Source organism: Cydia strobilella, chromosome 4 (assembly GCF_947568885.1).
Source record: "Cydia strobilella chromosome 4, ilCydStro3.1, whole genome shotgun sequence".
NCBI classification, from domain to species: Eukaryota; Metazoa; Arthropoda; class Insecta; order Lepidoptera; family Tortricidae; genus Cydia; species Cydia strobilella.
This window is the reverse complement of record NC_086044.1, coordinates 11106474-11126765: the sequence shown is the minus strand read 5'-3', so window position 1 is coordinate 11126765 and position 20292 is coordinate 11106474. Positions and strand designations below refer to the sequence as shown.

Below are 20292 nucleotides of genomic sequence, written 5' to 3'. Positions count from 1 at the left end.
AGGACTATCTCATTTCAATTGATGAGTACAGTCAAGGGTATAAATATATATACATTCCCAAAGTCTCAAAAATATGTGTACGCTCAGACAATAAAATCGTGTTCACATATTTTTGAGCCATTTGTCTGGATCGATATTTTTGCCTTCGACTGTACCTATAGTTATCTTTGTTCTTACTTACTGACAGATTGTGTTTGCCAGACTATAGTATAATACTAAAAACCGGTCAAGTGCGGGTCGGACGCGCGCACCAAGGGTTCCGTACTTTTTAGTATTTGTTGTTATAGCGGCAACAGAAATACATAATCTGTGAAAATTTCAACTGTCTAGCTATCACGGTTCATGAGATACAACCTGGTGACAGACAGACGGACAGTGAAGTATTAGTAATAGGGTCCCGTTTTTACCCTTTGGGTACGGAACCCTAATAAAAAAGACATTAATGATCATTGATGAATGTTCCTTTTATTAATATTGTTGGTTTACCAATGTTCTGCCACCAGAGTGCAGCACTAGCTTTTTTAGTGCACCGTAGAGTAACTTATTCATACTGTACCTTTAACAGGTTTTTGACAAGTTTTCAGGGGACCTACCGGAAAACTCGAATCCGAAATTTCGTTATCTAGCTGCCTCTTTATCGCTCGAATACGCAAGAGTGACAGAGATGTTAGATAACGAAAGTTCGATTTTCTTGTTTCGCGATAGACCCTCAGATTGTGGTAGTGGCGCCACCTACGCCGAGTTTCGCGTAATATTCCCTATTATTAAATAAAAAAAATATATTACACGAACGTTTTTTGTTTCATTTCCTATTTGGTACATGACTAGAAACTATACTTAGTCTTTTAGCATTAGAAAAACGGTAAAATGCGATTTACAGCCCTCGATCACACAAGACATTATCACAAAGGGAACTTCAAACCATTACAAATAAAAACTCAGCACGTTTTCCAACAATCTTTCAGGAATAGCAAAAATATAATTAAAATAAACCAAGATGACCGCTGAAACATCCCGAAATATTTCAACTAAAATAATACGACTATGTCAAGTTGTTACAGTTGACACCTACCTGTGAAATAACGAACATATATTTTATTTGGCTGGATTATATTATAGAACCACATAGGACCATTTGACATTTCCCTCAGTTTATCTTATGACAATACTGAAAAAAAAACGAAAGAACTTGCGGATTGTTGTCTCACTCACTCATAGACAAAAAGTAATAACGTGTTGTGAATACGATATCTTTTACCAAGCTTTTATTTTTGCCCGGCTTCTTTGCTTTAGTCATTATTCTGAGATTTGCTCCTTCTTTGTCTAGTCTATGGTATTGATTGTTTAGAACGTAGTGATTATATTTTATATGCTCTTTGGTATTGATTGTTTTGTTGTGAACGTGGGAACAGAACAGCCAGTTTTTTGGTAAAATAACTGATAGTTTATTTAATTTTGTACTTCATAGTTTTCTTAGTTACGTAATATTAACTTAGTGACACTATACACAACTTTCAGCAACCATGAAGCCGACCGTTGCCGCTGACGAAATGTTTCCCGAAGGAGTTGGACCTTGGATGGATTTGGAAGAAGTATGTTCTGTTAATACTACATCAAATCTAGTATTTAGTTTTAAAAACTAGTTCATGTCGTATCTATGTTGCAGGCTGGTGGCCCATCCAATCTTCTCATGGATTTGGCTGCAAATGAAAAAGCAGTCCATGCAGACTTTTTCAATGGTATTTATCTTATAATATTCTTAATTACTTACAAAAACCGCTATTTGTCTGTAGTAATAATCTTGCCTAGAAGTTGATACTTGGAACCAGTAGTGAAGTTTATTATTAAACAGTCATTCGCAACAGTAACAAAACACAGTAACCTTATATTGCATGTATAATGAAAGATCGGCAAAGGAGACAAATCCTGTAATAAATAACAGCTAACCATTTAACCTCCAAGTATGTCTACAAACGCGCATAGTTACTGTGTAATGTAGGCCCCTTCTAAATAACCCTATTTAGAAGTGGTTAAGTACCCACTTAAAAAATTTAAAATAAACATTCATTACAGACTCATGTAAATTGTGATTATTTCTTTATTTCACTACTATAGACCTCGTGTGTTCTAATCTTTATTTGTAGTATTTTGAAATATATCCACTCTAGAGTTGTGCCGTTCCCGGTAACATTCCCCATTTTGTCCAAATTTCCCCATACAAAATGGGGAATGTTACCAGGAACGGCACAACTCTAATCCACCAACAGCACAAATACATTAGAGAATAACATCTATGAATAATGATGGTTATGTGATGCTCTGTGAAATAAATTCTTACTTCTTTCACATAGGTTTGTGTCACCAAGTTTTTGGCTTCCTTTATAGGTATGCTAAATTCTTTGCTGTGCTAAATACATCTAATAAAAAAACTTTTTTTTCTTTGCAGATTTTGAAGATTTGTTTGATGATGACGACCTAAAGTAGTGTTGGTTGCTGGACCTCTCTAGACTAATTATTGTAATATATGTTAATTTAAGATAATAAAATAATTTAAAATTTAAGTTTCATTTTTTTATAATATCAATATCTAAATGTGTTCCTTGAAGTCCTTTTTAGTCTTTATAATGTTGAAGTCCAACATGCTCTTTAACAACATTTAGTTTTAGTTCTTTACATAATAACAAAGAAAAGAAGAAAATAGTACAGGCACAAATTTTTACGAAAGCGACCTTTCAATCTTTGGGACAAGTTTGGTTTCCTCGCAATATTTTCCTTTGACTTAAGAGCTAGTAATGATTCAATGAAATAATTCGTAATATTCCCAGATGGTTCTAGATTGTGATAACTTGACAAGGTTTCAAACCCCCAATTTTGAAAATGCAGGCCTCCGGTATCAGCATACAAAATTTTGGTGTGTAGCTAAAACCTATGACTACCAAAATAATAGGGTAGTGCTTTTCGCTACAAACGGGAAAACCGTGTCATCAGCTACGCTCGCAGCTCGATCGTGCAGTGAATGTTTTAACCAGTCAAATCAATTACTCTTTATGAAACTTCAAACTATTTGTTACTATGAGAAATGGGTCGTCACAACGTTGTGGGACTCGTGGGTGACGTCACAACGCAACGAATCGATTGATTAAACACTGCCAGACAAAAAACAAAAAATTAAGCATTATTTCAACAAAAAACATGCGATATGAATCCGTAGGGTTCTTTGGTGTCCGTTGCTATAGTGTTGCTTCTTATAGCATAGCAACTACCACCTAGTGTGTTGTCTGGCACTTGAGCAAGTTACGAGCGCTCCACCCACTGGGGCTGGCAGCGAATGTGTTTAAATAATTGATAGCGCAAAACTATTATCTTGTATTTTCAGTGTATTACATTTTCAATATCTTTTCATACCCACTGTAACAATTTATCCATATAAAAAAAACCATTGTCCTCTTTGGGGTTGTGTGGTTTTATGAAACCACGATGCAAGTGAAACTTATTTTCGGATTGTAGATAAGTATAGACATTTTACTGAAAATATTCGGGAAATTATTAGATTTAGGGTGTTAAAACCGCGTTTTTAATCTTAACTTAATAAATATTCTCTTTAATTATCTTATGAGAGCTCGCCCAACGCCAATCACGCCAATTCAATGTAATTCAGCTACTGAACATTGCTGCGCAGTAACTCATTATTAATATCGCTCTTACGCGAGGGCTAAAGATACCAGTACAAGGTATAAGTAAGCTCTCCGATTACGCTTAGGTTGTTACGGATCTCACGGTCACGTTACACTGGCGTTTTAGAGATGTCTACACGCTTGCTATTAGCCAACCGTTGGGACGTTGACCATGACGTTCGAAAACAAAAAGTCGTATGCGACTATTAACTTCCTATTATGCATGATTATTTGCCATTCACCATAGAATTTGACAGATAAAGAGTTTGATTATTACCATATTTAAGGCTAATAATATATCCGTGATGTTCGAAAACAAAAAGTAGTATGCTTATTTTAAAGACTGAACTAAGTACTAGAAGAAAAGTAAAGTAGAATCTTTCTTATGCTGTAATTATGTAATGCGACATGTTAAAGACAGCCCAAAAATTTGGGGCGATAGAATAAGTTTCACTTTAAAAAACTCCATTCATGATTCATAAAATCGTTTTATTTTCACTTCATTTTTGATATTCGACCATGCACGTCAGCAACATATTGTTTGACATTCCATTGTACAATAGTTGTATAAAATGAGGTCGCACCGGTCGTCGGACATATGATAAAATTGTGTAAGAATATAAGTAAAGCCCGTGGTGATATAAGAGTCGCGCCGCGGCGCGGGTGCTCGCTACACGTCCACGTCGCTGCTGTCGTCGCTGTGAAACAAACATTTTTTTAAATATTTTGTATTGTTTGTATAATATGTGTAAAATCAAATCGTGCTTCCAAGTTTGACAGTTGAAGAAGATAATGCTGAACGGTACTATCGACTAGAGTTACATAACACATAACATAACCCTACACAACACCTCATACTGGGACAACGCATTTATACATACCGACTTGGGGGTATGTTACGGGGGTGTACTCCCTTTTTGGCGAAATTTATTTCGCCGAATTTCACTTGGAAACCAACTTTTCGCCAAAGTTTCATGTGACAAACCAATCGTTGGCATAACCTTACTTCGCAACCGTTTCATTTCCCAACCCCATAGTTGGAAAATGAAAATGACGTACTATGTTGGGTTAGGTTAGGTTGGATTATGTAAAGTTGCGAAATGAAATTCGGCCAAATGAAACTTTGGCGAAAAGTTGGTTGCCAAGTGAAATTCTGCAATACAATTTTCGGCGAAAAGTAGGTAAACCGTTACGGGCTACCAACATCGAATACCGTGCCACGGAATCGCTTCCAGCATCAAACCACCTCGCGCCTACACCTGCTTTGTCCTCTGCAGTCTCGTCAAACTATTTACCTGTGCTCCGCGAGATAGTCGTCGCTTTTCCCTACCCATATGTTTTCCGCTATAGAAGAAACGAAGGCAACTGACTAAGCGGACCGGAGTAGAATAAAATTCCAATCTTTTTCCAGTGGAAGCACTACTATCCATTTCACAATTGCGAGTTAAGCCGAACGGAACTCATTCTGTTCTCAGTAAAAGGCGGGCATAATCCCCGCATTAGGGAAATCAGGTACCTATATGGTATGATATGACAACAAATGCCGGCTCCGCTTTGCAATAGAGCGCCGCACCTTGGTTCTTGGGGTGCAGTGTCGTGAAGGTCCTCACCTGTACTCCGCGGGCTCGTCGTCGGGCTCCGCCTCGCCCTCGGCCTCCGGTCCCGCCTCGGCCTCGGCCTCCGCCTCCGCCTCGGCCTCCGCCTCGACCCCCTCCTCGTCTTCTGGAGCCTCGTCCAGCTCCTCTTCGAGCATACTAGAGAGCTTCGATGTGACGCCTCGACCCATTTCTGGAAACGATGCGTTTACTTTGTAGTTTGTACAATCTGTGACCACAATTGGGATGTAAATATTTAACACACTATTCAAACAGCTTGGGTACGGTGACAGATTGTCATCTCCAAACAATTTATAACCTTAAAACGCAAATTCTTGCAAAATTGTATTGAGATGACATTTGTCACCGTACCCAAGCTGTTTGAAAATTACCATAGAGTATATAGGTATGGACCATTTTATCGATAACCTTATAAGGCAAGGGGCCCACTGACTATCAGTCCTGACTGATATTGGCCTGTCAGTTGTTCGGAACTGTCAAATGTTTGTTCTAACTGACAGGCCGATATCGTCCGGCGGACTGATAGTCAGTGGGCCCCTTTAGAACGCACTACGATTAATTTCTTGCGTTTTCAGTCTTGCCATATAGGCAAAAGAATGTTAGGGATGAATGTTGATGGACGGAGAGCGAATGGTAGACCCAAAAAGCGATGGATGGATTGTGTGAAAGAGGATATGAGAAAGAAAGGAGTAAGTGCTGAGGTGACGAAAGATAGAGGAGAATGGAAGAGAAAAACATGTTGTGCCGACCCCACATAACGTGGGATAAGGGCAGGAAGAAGAAGTTTTCAGTCTTGCTGAAACCGCCGAACCGCCTAGGAAGTCGTACTGCGGTTTGTGTTTTCGCGTTTTTCACGTTCAGTATGACAATGGATTTCCGCAGAGTAGCATGTATTGTGGCCTCAGTGATAAAAAAAGAAAACTTAGAAAACGTCAAAATAGGTGCTACTGGGTGCATCTTCTAACAGATTCCTTTTTGCAAATTCAATAACAATATTATTAGCCACATTTTCGCTATCTACCGGCAACGACAAAGCTGACTCCGATGGCATAATTTGCTGCACTACAACACACCTCACCACTGCGCTTTCGAAGCCGAAATGACGAAAAAACCACGCTTGCGAACCGCAGTGGGGGCGCCACTATACATAATGTATGCGATACATAAAAGACACACTCAAGATCGGCGTCACTTATGCGGAGACTGTGTGGCAGTAACAATAGTATCCTGAAAACGTTGGCAGGTAAGATAGATGCACCATTACTTAAACACTGTTCCACGTGTTTACACGTGGCCGCAACAGATGTTGAGAAATGGTGCATCTAGATTGCCTAGATTTTATTCTAGCTGTTATTGTATTTTATTTTATAATTTATGTGTGTGTTTTGTGAATTGTAATTGCATGTCACTAACCTTAATTCATTTTAAGTTTTATTGTACTTACTAACACTATATGGATCAAAATGATTCGAATTAAATAAATATTTGAAATTAAATTGAATTGAATAAAAACGCGCGTTCGCAAGCCTAAGTCGAACTATGTAACAAGTTGCGTTCTTAAAATCAGTGACTGAAATAAATCGCAAGTGCGTGTGCTTTTGAAGAATGCCGTATGTTACACTTTTTGCGGTTTCAGAATGGCAAGAAATTAATCGCAGTGCGTGCTAAGCCTAATATAGGTAAATTTAAAAAGTATTTTTTTTGCTTATCATTGTAATAAAAATAAAATAAAATTCATTTATTTCGGACAATTCGGAATCCATATATCACAATTTACATATCAAATATAAAATATTAAAATTAAAATTCAATCAACTTTAAAAATTAAGATTGCAGCATTGTTTATATTTTAAAATAACAATTAAAATAGAATTAAAATAAATAATTTATTAAAAAAAAAAAAATGATTGAATAAAATGAACCAATTAAATTAAATTAAATTGCACATCTTAAATTAAATTAAATTTTGTAATGAGGCTAACGTGCATGGAGGACCAGTGCTTCAGAAGGCCACTGTCCCACCTGCTAGCCACGACGGCCAGGAACAGCAACCTAACTTCTTACCGCATTCTTAGGGTTCCGTGCCCAAAGGGTAAAAACGGTACCCTATTACTAAGACTCCGCTGTCTGTCTGTTCGTCTGTCACCAGGCTGTATCTCATGAACCGTGATAGCTGGACAGTTGAAATTTTCACAGATGATGTATTTCTGTTGCCGCTATAACAACAAATACTAAAAACAAAATAAAATAAATATTTAAGTGGGGTATATACAATACAACAAACGTGATTTTTTTTGCAGTTTTTTGCGTAATGGTACGGAACTCTTAGTGCGCGAGTCCGACTCGCACTTGGCCGGTTTAAAAAAAAAATTCTGTAGGTATACACAGAGGCCTAACTTCTGGTTGTGACATAAGATATGTCACAACGAAATTGCTCCTTTCAGCCCAGTATAGGCCTGTAGGGCTAAGATGGTCGGTTTTTTAGGCTTCCATACCTAAAGGGTAAAAACGGGACCCTATTACTAAGACTTCGCTGTCTGTCTGTCTGTCCGTCTGTCACCAGGCTGTATCTCATGAACCGTGATAGCTAGACAGTTGAAATTTTCACAGATGATGTATTTCTGTTGCCGCTGTAACAACAAATACTAAAAACAGAATAAAATAAATATTTAAGTGGGGCTATATACGGGCTTTGTGCGTAATGGTACGAAACCCTTCGTGCGTGAGTCTGACTCGCACTTGGCCGGTTTTTTATCATCTGTCATCATGTCAGTCACGTTCTAACAGATATGTAAGTGCGAAAGTGACGCATGACATGACAGGTAATAAAAATGCGACCATGATACCGCCGCTGTTTTGAAAATTGTAGATTACTGTTGTTAAATGTTAAACACAAAAGACTAACTAGAACCACAGAATAAAATAATAATACTACCATACAGAAATGACATTTCCTACAAAAGTTTTGTAACAAAACCGATGTTTCACAGCGGTTCAGGGACGAATCATGCTGCCCCTTTCTAATGTATGGCACTATCCCTTTCGGCTATTTAGGTTTGTCAAAATTCAAGTCATTATCTTATCTGTGGTTGTACAATGCTGAATCGCCTGAGCCGAACGCAGCCGAGAATGCCCGAAAGGAGGAGTGTAGCTCTACTGCTAGAACCTGATTCTAAATGTACGAGTATGATCCCTAATTCCGTCGTATTGGCAGGTATAACTAGTGTCCGACCGCAGTTTCGGTGTCGCCATAAATTCATGTTTCGGCCGAAGGTTCGGTTTCGGTAAACAAACTGCCGAAACTTTCGGCCACGTCAAAACTTACAACATTGGACTTTTGGACCGCGTTACTTAATTAGAATAGGCATGGTCCAACATGCACTTGGCCGGTATTTTATACAACTATGTAGTACGAATTATAGGTACTTATTTCATTGTTTATGTCTAAAAACAAAGCCACCAACATTTTTTTCAACGATTTTAACACGTCTACAAAAGTTTTGGTTCCGGCCAAACTGACGTAATAACGAACCTTCGGTTTCGGTAAGCCACTAGTCATTATTCATACCTACAGCTGCCTCCATAGTGAAAAAACTGCATGTACTTGTACGCAACTAGAATCCGTAAATGAGTATAAATATCTTGGGCTAACTGTGGATATCAACTTTAGCTGGAAAAACCATGTAATAAACTTAGAATACTGATATGGAAATTTTACCACCTTCAAAACGTAGTCAGCAAAAAAACACTGTTGTTTACCATGCGCTAGTAGAATCATTAATAACCTACGGTCTAAGTGTGTATGGGAGGACTTTTCCTACATATATTAGCAAGATTAAATCGTTACAAATAAGATTTAAAAAAACTGCTTGTATGTAAAAAAGAAAAGAATAAGTGTAAAGGCGACTACGATCAGCTATATGGGAAGTGTGGGGTCCTGTTCAAGAAAAGTTTAGGTATATGGTTGGTTGAAAATGGCACATAAGATTTCTGTCTGTAAATGAAAATATTACCAAAGCAGCTTTTAAAAGAAAATTAAAAATCAAGATGTTGGAAACATAATTACCTAAAAATGTATAAGTTCAGTGTTCAAATTCAAACCCAACATGTATGTATTAAAATATCAATAACAACATACTTACATAAAATGTAAAACTATTCTAACAGAAATAAATGCATGCTTTCTTTTTTTGTTTTCTTTTCTACTAACAATAGAATATAAGTCACAAATGTAAATATTTAATTAAGTAAGAGTTGAGCGCGGCGCGCCAACAAACTGGTTACTCCAGTTTGGCGCATTTATAGTATATATGTAACTGTGTAATTTTTTTATATGAATAACTGAATTAATAAAACTAAAAAAATTTTTTTTTCTAGTTTGCTAAAACTAAATAAGCCACTCAAGTACTCACGTTCTACATAATACTCTAACGATTTCGGTACCATGCTCTTAACTCTTTCAATTTCTTCTTCTGAACATTCTCCTTTATCTAAACCTGAAAAAAAAGGAAAAAATAAGCTATTAAAATAAGGTTTGCTTAAACCTACATAAAACACTAGTATAGTAACACGGCAAAAAATACATCGTCATATAAACTACAATTACGATATCGCACCTCGAAGGGCGGTTAATGTTTCGTCTGTGATAAATCGATATCTTCAAATAAAATAAACCCTAAAAATATAGTGCTGCAAGAGTTTTTGTCAGGGAAGAATCATCGTTCGACGCGGGAAGTTTAATAGTCGTTATAGAATTTCTCTCAAGGTAGCAAATAATGGAAGGTATAGTAGGCCTAGAATAATGTGAATAATGTCATACGATTTTTCGACCTCAATAGTAAGGTATATTGACCGTTTAGTGGTTAAAAGTTGGTCAAGGAATAAACATTTCTAACAGATATTTACCATATAAAAGCCCCATCCTTTTTAATATGTCTATGTCATCATGAATCTGGAACCTTTTGTTGAAATTAAACATATACTCTGTTCTGAAAACAACAAAAAAATATGTTAAGGTTATGTTGGTGACTAAGTAAGTGAATGGGGCAAGAGAATCACTTTCACGCATACTGAATTCCACCCGGTCAAAGCGGCAGGCACAGTGGATGTTCTGTATTTCATGAAAAATATCATAATGAATCACTAGAATAGATTAGGCAATTACCTCCTCTACGTCCGCCTATGGCGTAATTTCCATTATTCTACAGTTAATTTAGTCACACCTACTATACTTATTTTCAGATAACAGGGGCATGTTTTATATTGCACTGACATGTTAATTAATTGTGTAAAAACACGATAGTATTAAGTGATAAACTTACTTGTCATTTGATATACTACAGTCGATAAGTGCCTTATCACTAGTATTCACAACTATAAACGGCAGATGAATGGCCGATGATGGAGATGGTTTAACACCTTTGCTCTCGGCCTCTTTATTTCTATCTATTAAACTCTTGAATGAGATGTGCTGGAAGAAAGTTCATGTTCATTACCATTTTGGTTTTTTGTCATAAGTTATAAAATACCTCTTAGTATTAATTAGCCAAACCACTATCTCAAGGAAGTCACTTTGAACCGCGAAAGCAAAAAGAGGGGTGTTGTATGTTTGATGCCAATGTCTGTCTGTCTGTCTGTGGCATCGCAGCTCTCCAACGGATTTACCGATATCTATGCGGTTTTTTACGTAAAAGCTGGTTTCCTTAATGTAAGTTGGTTCTTAGCTATGTTTGATAGAAATCGATCCAGCAGTCAGAACAGTATCAGCTCTTTCCTAAAATGGTGTAATGCATCATTGGCATACAATGGGTTATTTTGGCATATAACGTAGGGTTTTTTAATTTATTTACTAGTTATAACTAATGTATGTCAAAGCATTAGCATTCTAATACCTGTAAAATAAGTTCTTGTAGTTGTTGAGTTTTCTTCTGAATCTTTTCCAGTTTTGCTTGTTTCTCCTTTTCTAGTGCTGTGCATTCTTGTACCGAATTAGTTGGGAGTCCTAACCACCGAATCTCTTTCTTTTCTTTTGAAATTATGTTCATAGCCATTAACACGTTTAAGGCGTCATATACTCTCCGGCGAATATTCTTTTGGTCGTATTGCTGAAACGTGAAGTTCTCTGAGTTTTCAAACAAGTACAGATATTACCTGACAATGAGCTCTAGGGCTCTTTAATATATACGCCTGGCACGCTGACAAATCGAAGCGCGTGCTTAACAAACTTTGCTTGGCTTTTTTGTGCTTGGCGAAACTTTTGTATACCTACTCCTAGACATAAGTATATTTTATGAAATAAATAAATTAAAAAAAAAAAACAAGGATCAGGACAAGGAGATTCAAACACTGCTTCAATACCTAGAGTTGTAATGCTAGGAACGGTAGGTAACTTTTTCTAAGCACTCTTTTCCTAAAAAGTACTGTTTTTAAATAAACTTTAAATAAAGGATTCAACAGGTAATTTTTTTGTTTTTTTAGGTCCTCCATATGTGAGAGGAAAACACCAAAATTAAACGCGTGTTCGGGCGTTAGTGTATTTTTCTGCATAATAGTGCGCCGTTTCGATGATGCCTTACATTTTAATGTCTGATTTATTTTATCAAATCATACTACGATTAAATAGTAAGTTTTTGGCAAAAACTTCATTTTTGGTACAAGCTTCTATCACTATACTTTTCTTTCCACAGGCAACTAATACTCACCGAGACAATTCTAACAACCCCAAACACAACTAGTTTGCGTTGTTTTGTCACAGAGTTCCCATGGCCACCTTCTGTCCTCATCATCAGATCAGCTCCATGTCATCATAATATTGCATTGTTATGCGATTTACACATGGATGCAAAATTTCAGCCCAATTGGAAATCGGGAAGTGGGTCAAATTTAGCTTCCAAGATTTGACCCACAGTAACAGGGAAAGTTAAATAAAAGTTTGTACAAAAAACAAAAACAAAGTATCATGAAATGCTACATACTTGACTGTCAGCGGATCCGTGCATGCCAGCCGAGAATTCCAACACTAACTCGTCTGCCACCTCATTGTACGACGTAAACCCTTTAGTCCTCACTTTTTCACAAACTTTCATGGAAAAATGCCGCAGACCTTTTCCAACTTTATCGGCGTGCTTACGTCGTTTTGTGGTACTGGAAATCAAAATAATCAAACATTAATAATGAAATTTCTGTTATTTATTTATTATCGTCAATTATTACGCGGTTAACAATACTATATGCCTCGCTCTCGAGGAAGTAGCCGCGCGAAGACACTTGGTCTGGGAAGATGTGCCTTGCCCGAGGCATCATAATCGGGCGTGCGTTTGCTTTGCCCCGATTGAGGTGCTCTGCGAAGCTTTTATTGATAATGGCAGTGGTTAGGTGGGCATTTTTACTGACAATTGATAACTTGTGTATTGATCCTGAGGGCCAACACAGTGATTAGCGCGGCAATTTACTTGCGAGGCATCTTTGTGAACCCGTCTAATGAAAACCAATTACCGGCTAATGTGACATTTGACTTACTATTCTGGTGGTGGTTCATTATCGGAGTCGTGTCTCCGCCTGGACGTACTGGACATGGTCGGCAAGTAACTGGTCTTGCCGTTGGTTGTACTTGTACTAGTTTCTAGTTTCGTCGTCACTGGCACTACGTTGGGCAAGCTCTCGATAACGTTAACCTCTTCTAAGGCGTTCTGATCCTCTTCCTGTTCCTGTGGCATTAAACATTTTACGAATTAACCATTTTAGGCGGCTGCGGTTTTGATCGCACATATACCAGGGCTGATCCGAAAGTTGTTAGCTGCTCCGGCTCTACTCATGCAATCACAATATTATTTATACCATTGTGAGAGATCTTTCAGTACTTATTGAAGTGGTGTAAATACATTTTTAGAAAACGATTAGATTATTTTTTTATTTTGTTTTACTTCGACGCGTCGAAGCCTAACCATCAGTCATGAAAATCAGTAATTGAGACTCCATATGTGCTGTCATTTTACAAACCGTAATGTTTAAAAAAAAGCAATTAGTTTTTTAGGTGCTGTTAATTACGAACCTCGACCGTTTTTTTTACATGTAAATCATTTTAATTGAGTAAACATTATTATTATTTAATAGGTGTCAACAATGAGTCATTTCATTAAAAGTAAAAATATCTGATATTAAAAAATACATATAACATTATTTATCGATTTATACATTAGAAATAGCAGAAGGAATAGAATAATTAGTCCCGGGTAAATTTAAGTTCGATTTTCAAAGATTTCAATACGAAATTCCTTTAATTGTGACTAAAATTGCCGTTTTTTCTAAGGAATTCGTAACTCCATACAAAACAGCTTTCAGTTAAAAATATATAATAAAAAAATATAGCCATAATTAGCTTTGAAATATCCCTCACAATGGTATAAATAATATTGTGATCGCATGAGTAGAGCCGGAGCAGCTAACAACTTTCGGATCAGCCCTCGTAGGCTCGTACGTCGCGGTTGCCAACAGCTACAGGCTGGCCCAAAAATAAGTAGAATTTTTTTTAAAGGATTTTTTTTTCCTTACAATTTTTACAAAATGGTAGGTATAAAAACCGGCCAAGTGCGAGTCGGACTAGCGTTCCAAGGGTTCCGTACATTACACAATTTTTAACAATGTATCTATTTTTCATGTGAAACGTAAGATGTCATTAAAACATCATTAGGGTTCGGATCACAAACTCAGTAATTAAGTCCGACTCACGCTTGACTGCACATTTCTAATAGGTTTTCCTGTGATCTATAGGTAAAGAGCTATTTTGTATAATTTTATCAAATAACTTCTAAACTATTTATTTTAAAATTACAAAAAAATATATTTGAGATTCTCACAACGAGCTCTTTAATTTGACATGTAACACGATATAGTTATAAAACATTTTTTAAAATTTTCTCATTTACCCCCCAAAAGTGGCCCCAATGTTTAAAATTCATTTACGTTACATGTCCGTCTTTGGGTCACAAGCTTACGTATGTGTACCAAATTTCAACTTAATTGGTCTAGTAGTTTCGGAGAAAATGGGCTGTGACAGACGGACAGACAGGCAGACGCACGAAGTGATCCTATAAGGGTTCCGTTTTGTCCTTTCGAGGTACGGAACCCTAAAAAAGAAAATTACAATCCTATAATACAATCAATCCTATCCTGTCATTGTTTGTAACATGTATTTTTCTTTGTAGTGCACAATAAAGTATTTTATTATTATTCTCTTTATTTATCTTTCATCTTTTATTATTATATCTCCTTGGATATCACGGGCCTATAAATCCCGGTCTTTTGATAGGCTTGCGTGGGGATATAGATCCAACACGTAGAGGCCCCTTGGAGAGCTTTAATGTCATGTAGAACGCCTGCTGGAACCCGTTCACAGGCGCAACAATAGACACCCATGAACCGGTCGCAGCAGGCATTGGGACTATTGCAGAAAAAGTGAACAGTATACCGGTCTATGGATTGAAGTTTGGGTGGGCAATGAGACTGGGCTATTGTAAAGAACTCCGGACACCTGCCATAACAATGTTAATACACGTTATCGCGGCAGGTGGTGACTTGCCGCTGACTAGATGGGCCCCTGAAACTGCCGTCGTGAAGACGACCAGGAGCAACACCGGTGTGAGCGGCTCAGGGGTGTCGAGAGGTGTGCGCCGCTTTCTACCCAGTGACTGTTAACAGCCACTGTGCCAACTCGCGTCTTATGCATCTTTCACTTCCACCCCTGGAGCATATAGCTCTTACGACTCCCCTCTGGACGGCCAATGAAGGCAAGCCAGAGCTGAGAGTCCTGCGGGTCCCCTTGGGGTCCACTCCGACCGACGAAGACACGCCGGAGACGGAGACCCTGACCGACTCTCTGGAGCACTCGGGTCCGTGGGGTCGTCACTCCCCAACAGCTCGCCACAAGCTGCCCTGCGGGCAAGGAGCTGCCCTGCGGGCTTATTATTATTATAATAAATAAATAAAAACCGGAAAAGTGCGAGTTGGACTCGCCCACCGAGGGTTCCTTACAAAATGAACTTATTTCTATTTTATTTTTTATTTTTTACAAACTTAAGGAGCGGTAGTATGGGTATGCGCCGCGTCGTGGACACAGTCGTACTTGCTTACGAGGACAGGTAGACTTTATGAAGGAGAAATTATATAAACAACTGCTTACTGTAACTTCTTCTAGCTCCACGGGTTCAGTTTTCGGAACAACTTTTTGCAGACGAGCAAATGTGTCAACAGGTACTTGAACCAATTCTGAAAATAAATATAAAACCTTTATTAATAATGGAGATGTTCAATATGGCTAGGATCTCCGTTCCCGAGGAATAGAGGACAACTGTTATAAGATAAATATGTACTTTGCTTCCTATTAGTAGTACTGGCTGGTTACGGTCACAATTCATAATAAAGTTTTTCATGTTTCTTTCTTTTACTTTTTCAACATTGTTAGTGCCAGTATTCACTTAAAAAGCTCTCAAAGATAGTTTTCTTCAATTGAACGTGTGCAAAGTATAGACCATCAGGCTCCGAGTTAATCTTAACCGACTACGGATATATGGTAAACGTAAAAGGTTTTATGTTTGTGTGTATGGGCATACCGGCGCCTCAGTGGACTTCCACAAATAAAACACTTAATTACCATCTCCATGGTCGCGTTCTATAAAGCTACAAGTTAGCTGTTTGCCTCTATTTCTAGCAATAAGGGGCCTATTGCATAATTAAATACAAGCCAATAACTATTAGTGATTTTACATACAAAATCACTTATAGTATTAGGTTGTATTTTATTGTGTATTGTGCCTCAGTGTGTTTGTTAGCAAGAGAGATACAGGATACAGCCAACTTGTAACTTGTTTCTTTAGTAAACTTTACGCGAGACAGGGCTTCAGCCTTCAGCTTTTTGCATGTTATTGTCAAATTCATAGACCTAAATAAGTAATTAGTAATCAGTGAAAAGATAACAGAGAGACAGACAGAGTTACATTTGCATTAATAATATTAGTATGGATTTCTATAGTAGGTAAGTGCTATTAATACTAAGAACAAAAACAGAGTAGAGGTATTTGATGCTACAGAGGTCTATTTTCAGGACTTTCAGAAATCGTATTTTTTGGGCGGCTTGCTGAAACCGGAATACCGTTGGCAAAAATATAAAAAATGATGGAGTAGGACATACATAGTGTATTTATTTTTCTACCTTGAATAAAATACCTGAAAACGGGTACTTATCAAACCGCCCTCGTAACTACCTGTTTGGCGATATAGATTTATTTTTTCAATTGATTTACAATGACATAAATTGTCGGTTGTCAATAAGGCGCTATTTTCATATAGCTTCAATTTGAAATCAACCTTATCGACAACCGACAATGTGGTACCTTTTGGTTGAAAACGTCACAAATGGTAGCCCCTCCAAAATTTTATTTTATTTTAACTATCAGCTTAAGCAAGTAGCGGTTTATAAAATATTAATTTCAATAAGATACAGAAAGCTGCAAAATTGCATGGATGCATTATAAATGATTTCATTATTATTATAAATTTATTTATAAAGTAGACACTCGACAGAAAACGAGTTGAGCTTAAAAGGCTGGGCCGCCAACCTCAATTCCCTACAACTATGTAGGTAGGTGTGCTGACGTGCCGAAAATGCGCTCGAGTATTTAGCAGGAAGATAGGGTACGTGAGCCACCTAAGGGCGCACCAGAGAGTGGATACACTTTAATAACGCGAAATAAAAATTGCCCACTCCAGAGCACACAGCCGCTGTGGCCGAAATCGGTCAGGAGTACATTATCATCATCATCAAAGTAGAAAAAACAAAACTTGGCTTTCTGTTTTTACCCACTTAGCTATGGAACCCTAATATACCATTTTTACTTCTAAAATGGGCATGCATTTTAGGCAAGGGCCTGACACTCTTTTATAGAGAAAGATAGTCTTATTGCGATTCCTATACGAGGAAAGAGAAAATAGTGCCAAAGCATTGTCTTTATCACCGAGGGGGCATTTTTTCATGTTTAGGTTATGGCATCATAGCAAGGAGGCGATAGCGAAATACCGAAATTTATAGGAGTGAAAGAGAAAAAGGATTATACTGTCATACATGAAACTGTCAATACATGAATGTCTTTCTCTTACTCCTGGTCGCTCGGTTTCATGTCTATAACTACTTGTATATACTATGTCTATGATTTTAGAAGTAAAAAATCAGAGAAGCATTAGGTAACTTCCACTTTGATGGGATGATCCAATAAGTCCCTGACAACTGATATAATTATATATATTCCACTACCTAATGTCACTCCTATAATGAGACAAACTAAGTAAACAATTTACATTAATTACATATTCACTCAAAACCAATAAATTAAATTTAAATTCAATTCAATATAATTATGCATCATACATTATGATAATCATTTTGTTATCCCTACTAATATTATTAATGCGTTAGTAACACTGTGTTTTATCTCCTAAGGCTTAAACCACTGACACCCGCTGAACCTATATAGATGAAATTTGGTATGGAGACAATTCAAGTCCCAGGAAAGGGCATAGGATATTATTATATAATGTTGGACAGCCAGTGTTCACCAGTAATTAAATGTGTTTGGGCAATGATTAAAATAGGTACAGACCACAGCAAGTTAAATGGAATTGTATTTCAAAACCTCTCATTCTGCTCTAGAAAGAGAGGACATCCACTAGCCAGAAGGCAGGAGCAGGATAGAATTGTTGCTACTGCGGGCAAAGAATGGCAAACATAGCAATAGATAAAGTCAGATGGAAACAGCTGGAGGAGGCTATTGCCCAGAAGGGGTCTAATAAAAAGGAAAAATAAAATTAAAGTTACATGTATGTATCAACACTATGAAAAAATCTCTGTGTAATAACTAAGCTCTAATAAATAAATAATTTCCGACCCAATTGTTATAACCATATAAATATGATACTTTATACAAACAATCTAAACATCCTAGCCTTAGTTATAATGAAGAAAAAAAAACTTTAGTTTTGTAAAAAGTTAACATTGGAAAATTATGTTACTGGAATTAAAGTAGGCATATTAAAGGAATATTTTATTCTCCTGCCACCTCAACAAATGTATGAATTACTATGAATGAATGGGCAACACCAAGTTGCTCTTTATGCAAAGCAATTGCTTTTAGGTATAAAGATTATAAATACATAAACAATGTTATCGCTGGCAGAGAAAAACAAAGTAACTACTATATTTAGGATAAGATCATCAAGTTCATCATGAGGGATACTTAGCACTTCACTACAAGTTGCATAGTTTGTTAGTAGATTCTTTAAATTTACAGTTACGTTGAACCTAACCTAAAATTTTATTTAGTAACATTATGATGTAATTCATAACATTATGAAGTTTTAAGTAGTAAACTACTAAAATTATTAAGTAACTTGTGGTGAAGCTCCTTAACTTTATAAGTCATTGAATGAGCATACAAACTCGTAATGTACAAGCCATAAATCAGTGTTAAAACAGTTTTGTCATGATGAAATGTTAGTACTTACTTGATGCACATTTAATGCCACTCAACTTAACAGTCCGGTATAGAGGAGCCTGCAAAGAAAACACTATTTATTACAATTGCAAAATTTTAATAACTGTTAATGACATTTACAGTCGGTCAGTGTGAAAGTGCATTAGATAGTAATGAGCTTCATCTGAATCCAAGGTATCAAGTCTCTATTGATGATGACCATTTTAGTTAATATATCAGTTAACTTATTAAGACAATATTAACTGAGCTAATCATTGAACTACTACATAAGGTAATCTTCTAGAAGATTAAGATAATAAGCCAACAGACAGACCTTGGTTATTGATTTTAAATGATATGTAAGATTCTATAATGCTTTCTTATCTAATCCTAGAGAAAACAAAAACTAAAAGTGGGCATAGGCATTTTAAAATATGTTTCAATTAAAAAAGGAAGAAAGGAAACAAAACATATTGGTTACCTGTGTATTGACCTCTGAGGCGGCAGGCAGCTTAATAATTTTTACAGGATTTTGTTTAAGTTTAATTTGACCAATAGTTTGATTAGTATTCTGCACTACTTTAACCATTTGAGGCTGTCCTAAAACAATTAGATTTTTTACACTTAGCAGGGGGTTAATTAATGTCTTTTTTTTCTCTCACTAGATGTTTATACTGTCTCAAATACCTTGAAGAGTGGAAAAGTCAGAACATCACAAAAAATAATATAAAAATAAATTAGTTTTAAACAACATTTTAAAGGTTATGCCACAGCCTGTTTACACACGAAAAGGAAATGCCGGAATCGCGCCTTTTGCGCTTCAGGCGGAATCTTTGTTTAAACAGTCACCAAAGAAAAAGCTTTGTTATAAACCGATGACAAAGAGTACTCCGATGTAAATTATGGTGAAATATGAGCAGAAATTTAAATACAACAAGTAATATTAATAAAGGAAGAAGAGGGCTAGCGTAATTACTAACCATTGGCGTCACGGATAAGAAAATTTACTGTACTACTTTTCTGGGACATTTTCTTTGTACTCTAAGCAATTGCGCATCCATTTACATTTCTCTCACAGGGACGGTCTAACAGAAATATAAGTTTGTTGAAGACCAAACAAATTAGTTTGATACTGTACGATCAAAATGGCGACATATAATTTTGGTACCAGTTTGATTGAAAGACACTGATCGTAAAGTCAAAATGTACGTTTTCCAAACCACATAAAAGCCTCAAGTCTCTTGTAAACTTTAACGCAACATGATCACTAGTTAAACTAATAAAAATACAAATATAAACGCGGCAACAAGGCAAACTCTACAGTTAAAACTCATCGAACGGGCCCAAATACCAGCTGATTGGATTGGATGACGCTGTTCACGTGGTACCCGTATAATCCCACGCCCGGGAATTTTATGTCCGTTCCGGAAAAGGCGCGAAAGAATAGTGCCATCTAGTGGAAGTATAATGAAGTTAGGTGGT

The 20292-nt window shown here is 36.8% G+C and overlaps 2 protein-coding genes across 6 annotated transcripts; one reads left to right on the top strand and one right to left on the bottom strand.

Annotated features, from left to right (window-relative positions):
- Positions 1-1499: 1499 nt before the first annotated feature.
- On the top strand, positions 1500-2561 carry LOC134741155 (COP9 signalosome complex subunit 9). Its single transcript, XM_063673925.1, has 3 exons — positions 1500-1592; positions 1667-1739; positions 2447-2561. The coding sequence occupies exons 1-3, from the start codon at positions 1524-1526 to the stop codon at positions 2482-2484; spliced, it is 180 nt and encodes a 59-aa protein (XP_063529995.1). The 5' UTR covers positions 1500-1523; the 3' UTR covers positions 2485-2561.
- Positions 2562-4146: 1585 nt separating this feature from the next.
- On the bottom strand, positions 4147-20214 carry LOC134740596 (transcription factor Dp-1). 5 transcript variants are annotated; one of them, XM_063673125.1, is made up of 12 exons: positions 19791-20214; positions 19292-19410; positions 18842-18890; positions 15468-15553; positions 12809-12996; positions 12265-12433; positions 11182-11379; positions 10612-10760; positions 10196-10278; positions 9703-9786; positions 5285-5462; positions 4147-4372 (listed from the first exon to the last, which is right to left on the bottom strand). In XM_063673125.1, the coding sequence occupies exons 1-12, from the start codon at positions 19837-19839 to the stop codon at positions 4345-4347; spliced, it is 1380 nt and encodes a 459-aa protein (XP_063529195.1). In that variant the 5' UTR covers positions 19840-20214; the 3' UTR covers positions 4147-4344. The 5 variants fall into 5 exon arrangements, with proteins under 5 accessions (XP_063529195.1, XP_063529194.1, XP_063529196.1 ...); XM_063673124.1 differs by having other exon boundaries at positions 11182-11394; positions 19791-20213; XM_063673126.1 differs by having other exon boundaries at positions 11182-11394; positions 19292-19405; positions 19791-20213.
- Between the last annotated feature and the right edge of the window lie 78 nt (positions 20215-20292).

What these genes read in the sequence shown, in the direction of transcription:
- LOC134741155 (XM_063673925.1), top strand. Translation starts at nt 1,524, where the DNA reads ATGAAGCCGACCGTTGCCGCTGACGAAATGTTTCCCGAAGGAGTTGGA. An exon ending in CTTGGATGGATTTGGAAGAA is followed by an intron (nt 1,593 to 1,666) that starts GTATGTTCTGTT and finishes TCTATGTTGCAG; the next exon opens with GCTGGTGGCCCATCCAATCT. An exon ending in CCATGCAGACTTTTTCAATG is followed by an intron (nt 1,740 to 2,446) that starts GTATTTATCTTA and finishes TTTTCTTTGCAG; the next exon opens with ATTTTGAAGATTTGTTTGAT.
- LOC134740596 (XM_063673124.1), bottom strand. Translation starts at nt 19,839, where the DNA reads ATGTCCCAGAAAAGTAGTACAGTAAATTTTCTTATCCGTGACGCCAAT. An exon ending in ACGGATCCGCTGACAGTCAA is followed by an intron (nt 11,395 to 12,264) that starts GTATGTAGCATT and finishes TTCACGTTTCAG; the next exon opens with CAATACGACCAAAAGAATAT. An exon ending in GACGAGCCCGCGGAGTACAG is followed by an intron (nt 4,373 to 5,284) that starts GTGAGGACCTTC and finishes TTTGTTTCACAG; the next exon opens with CGACGACAGCAGCGACGTGG.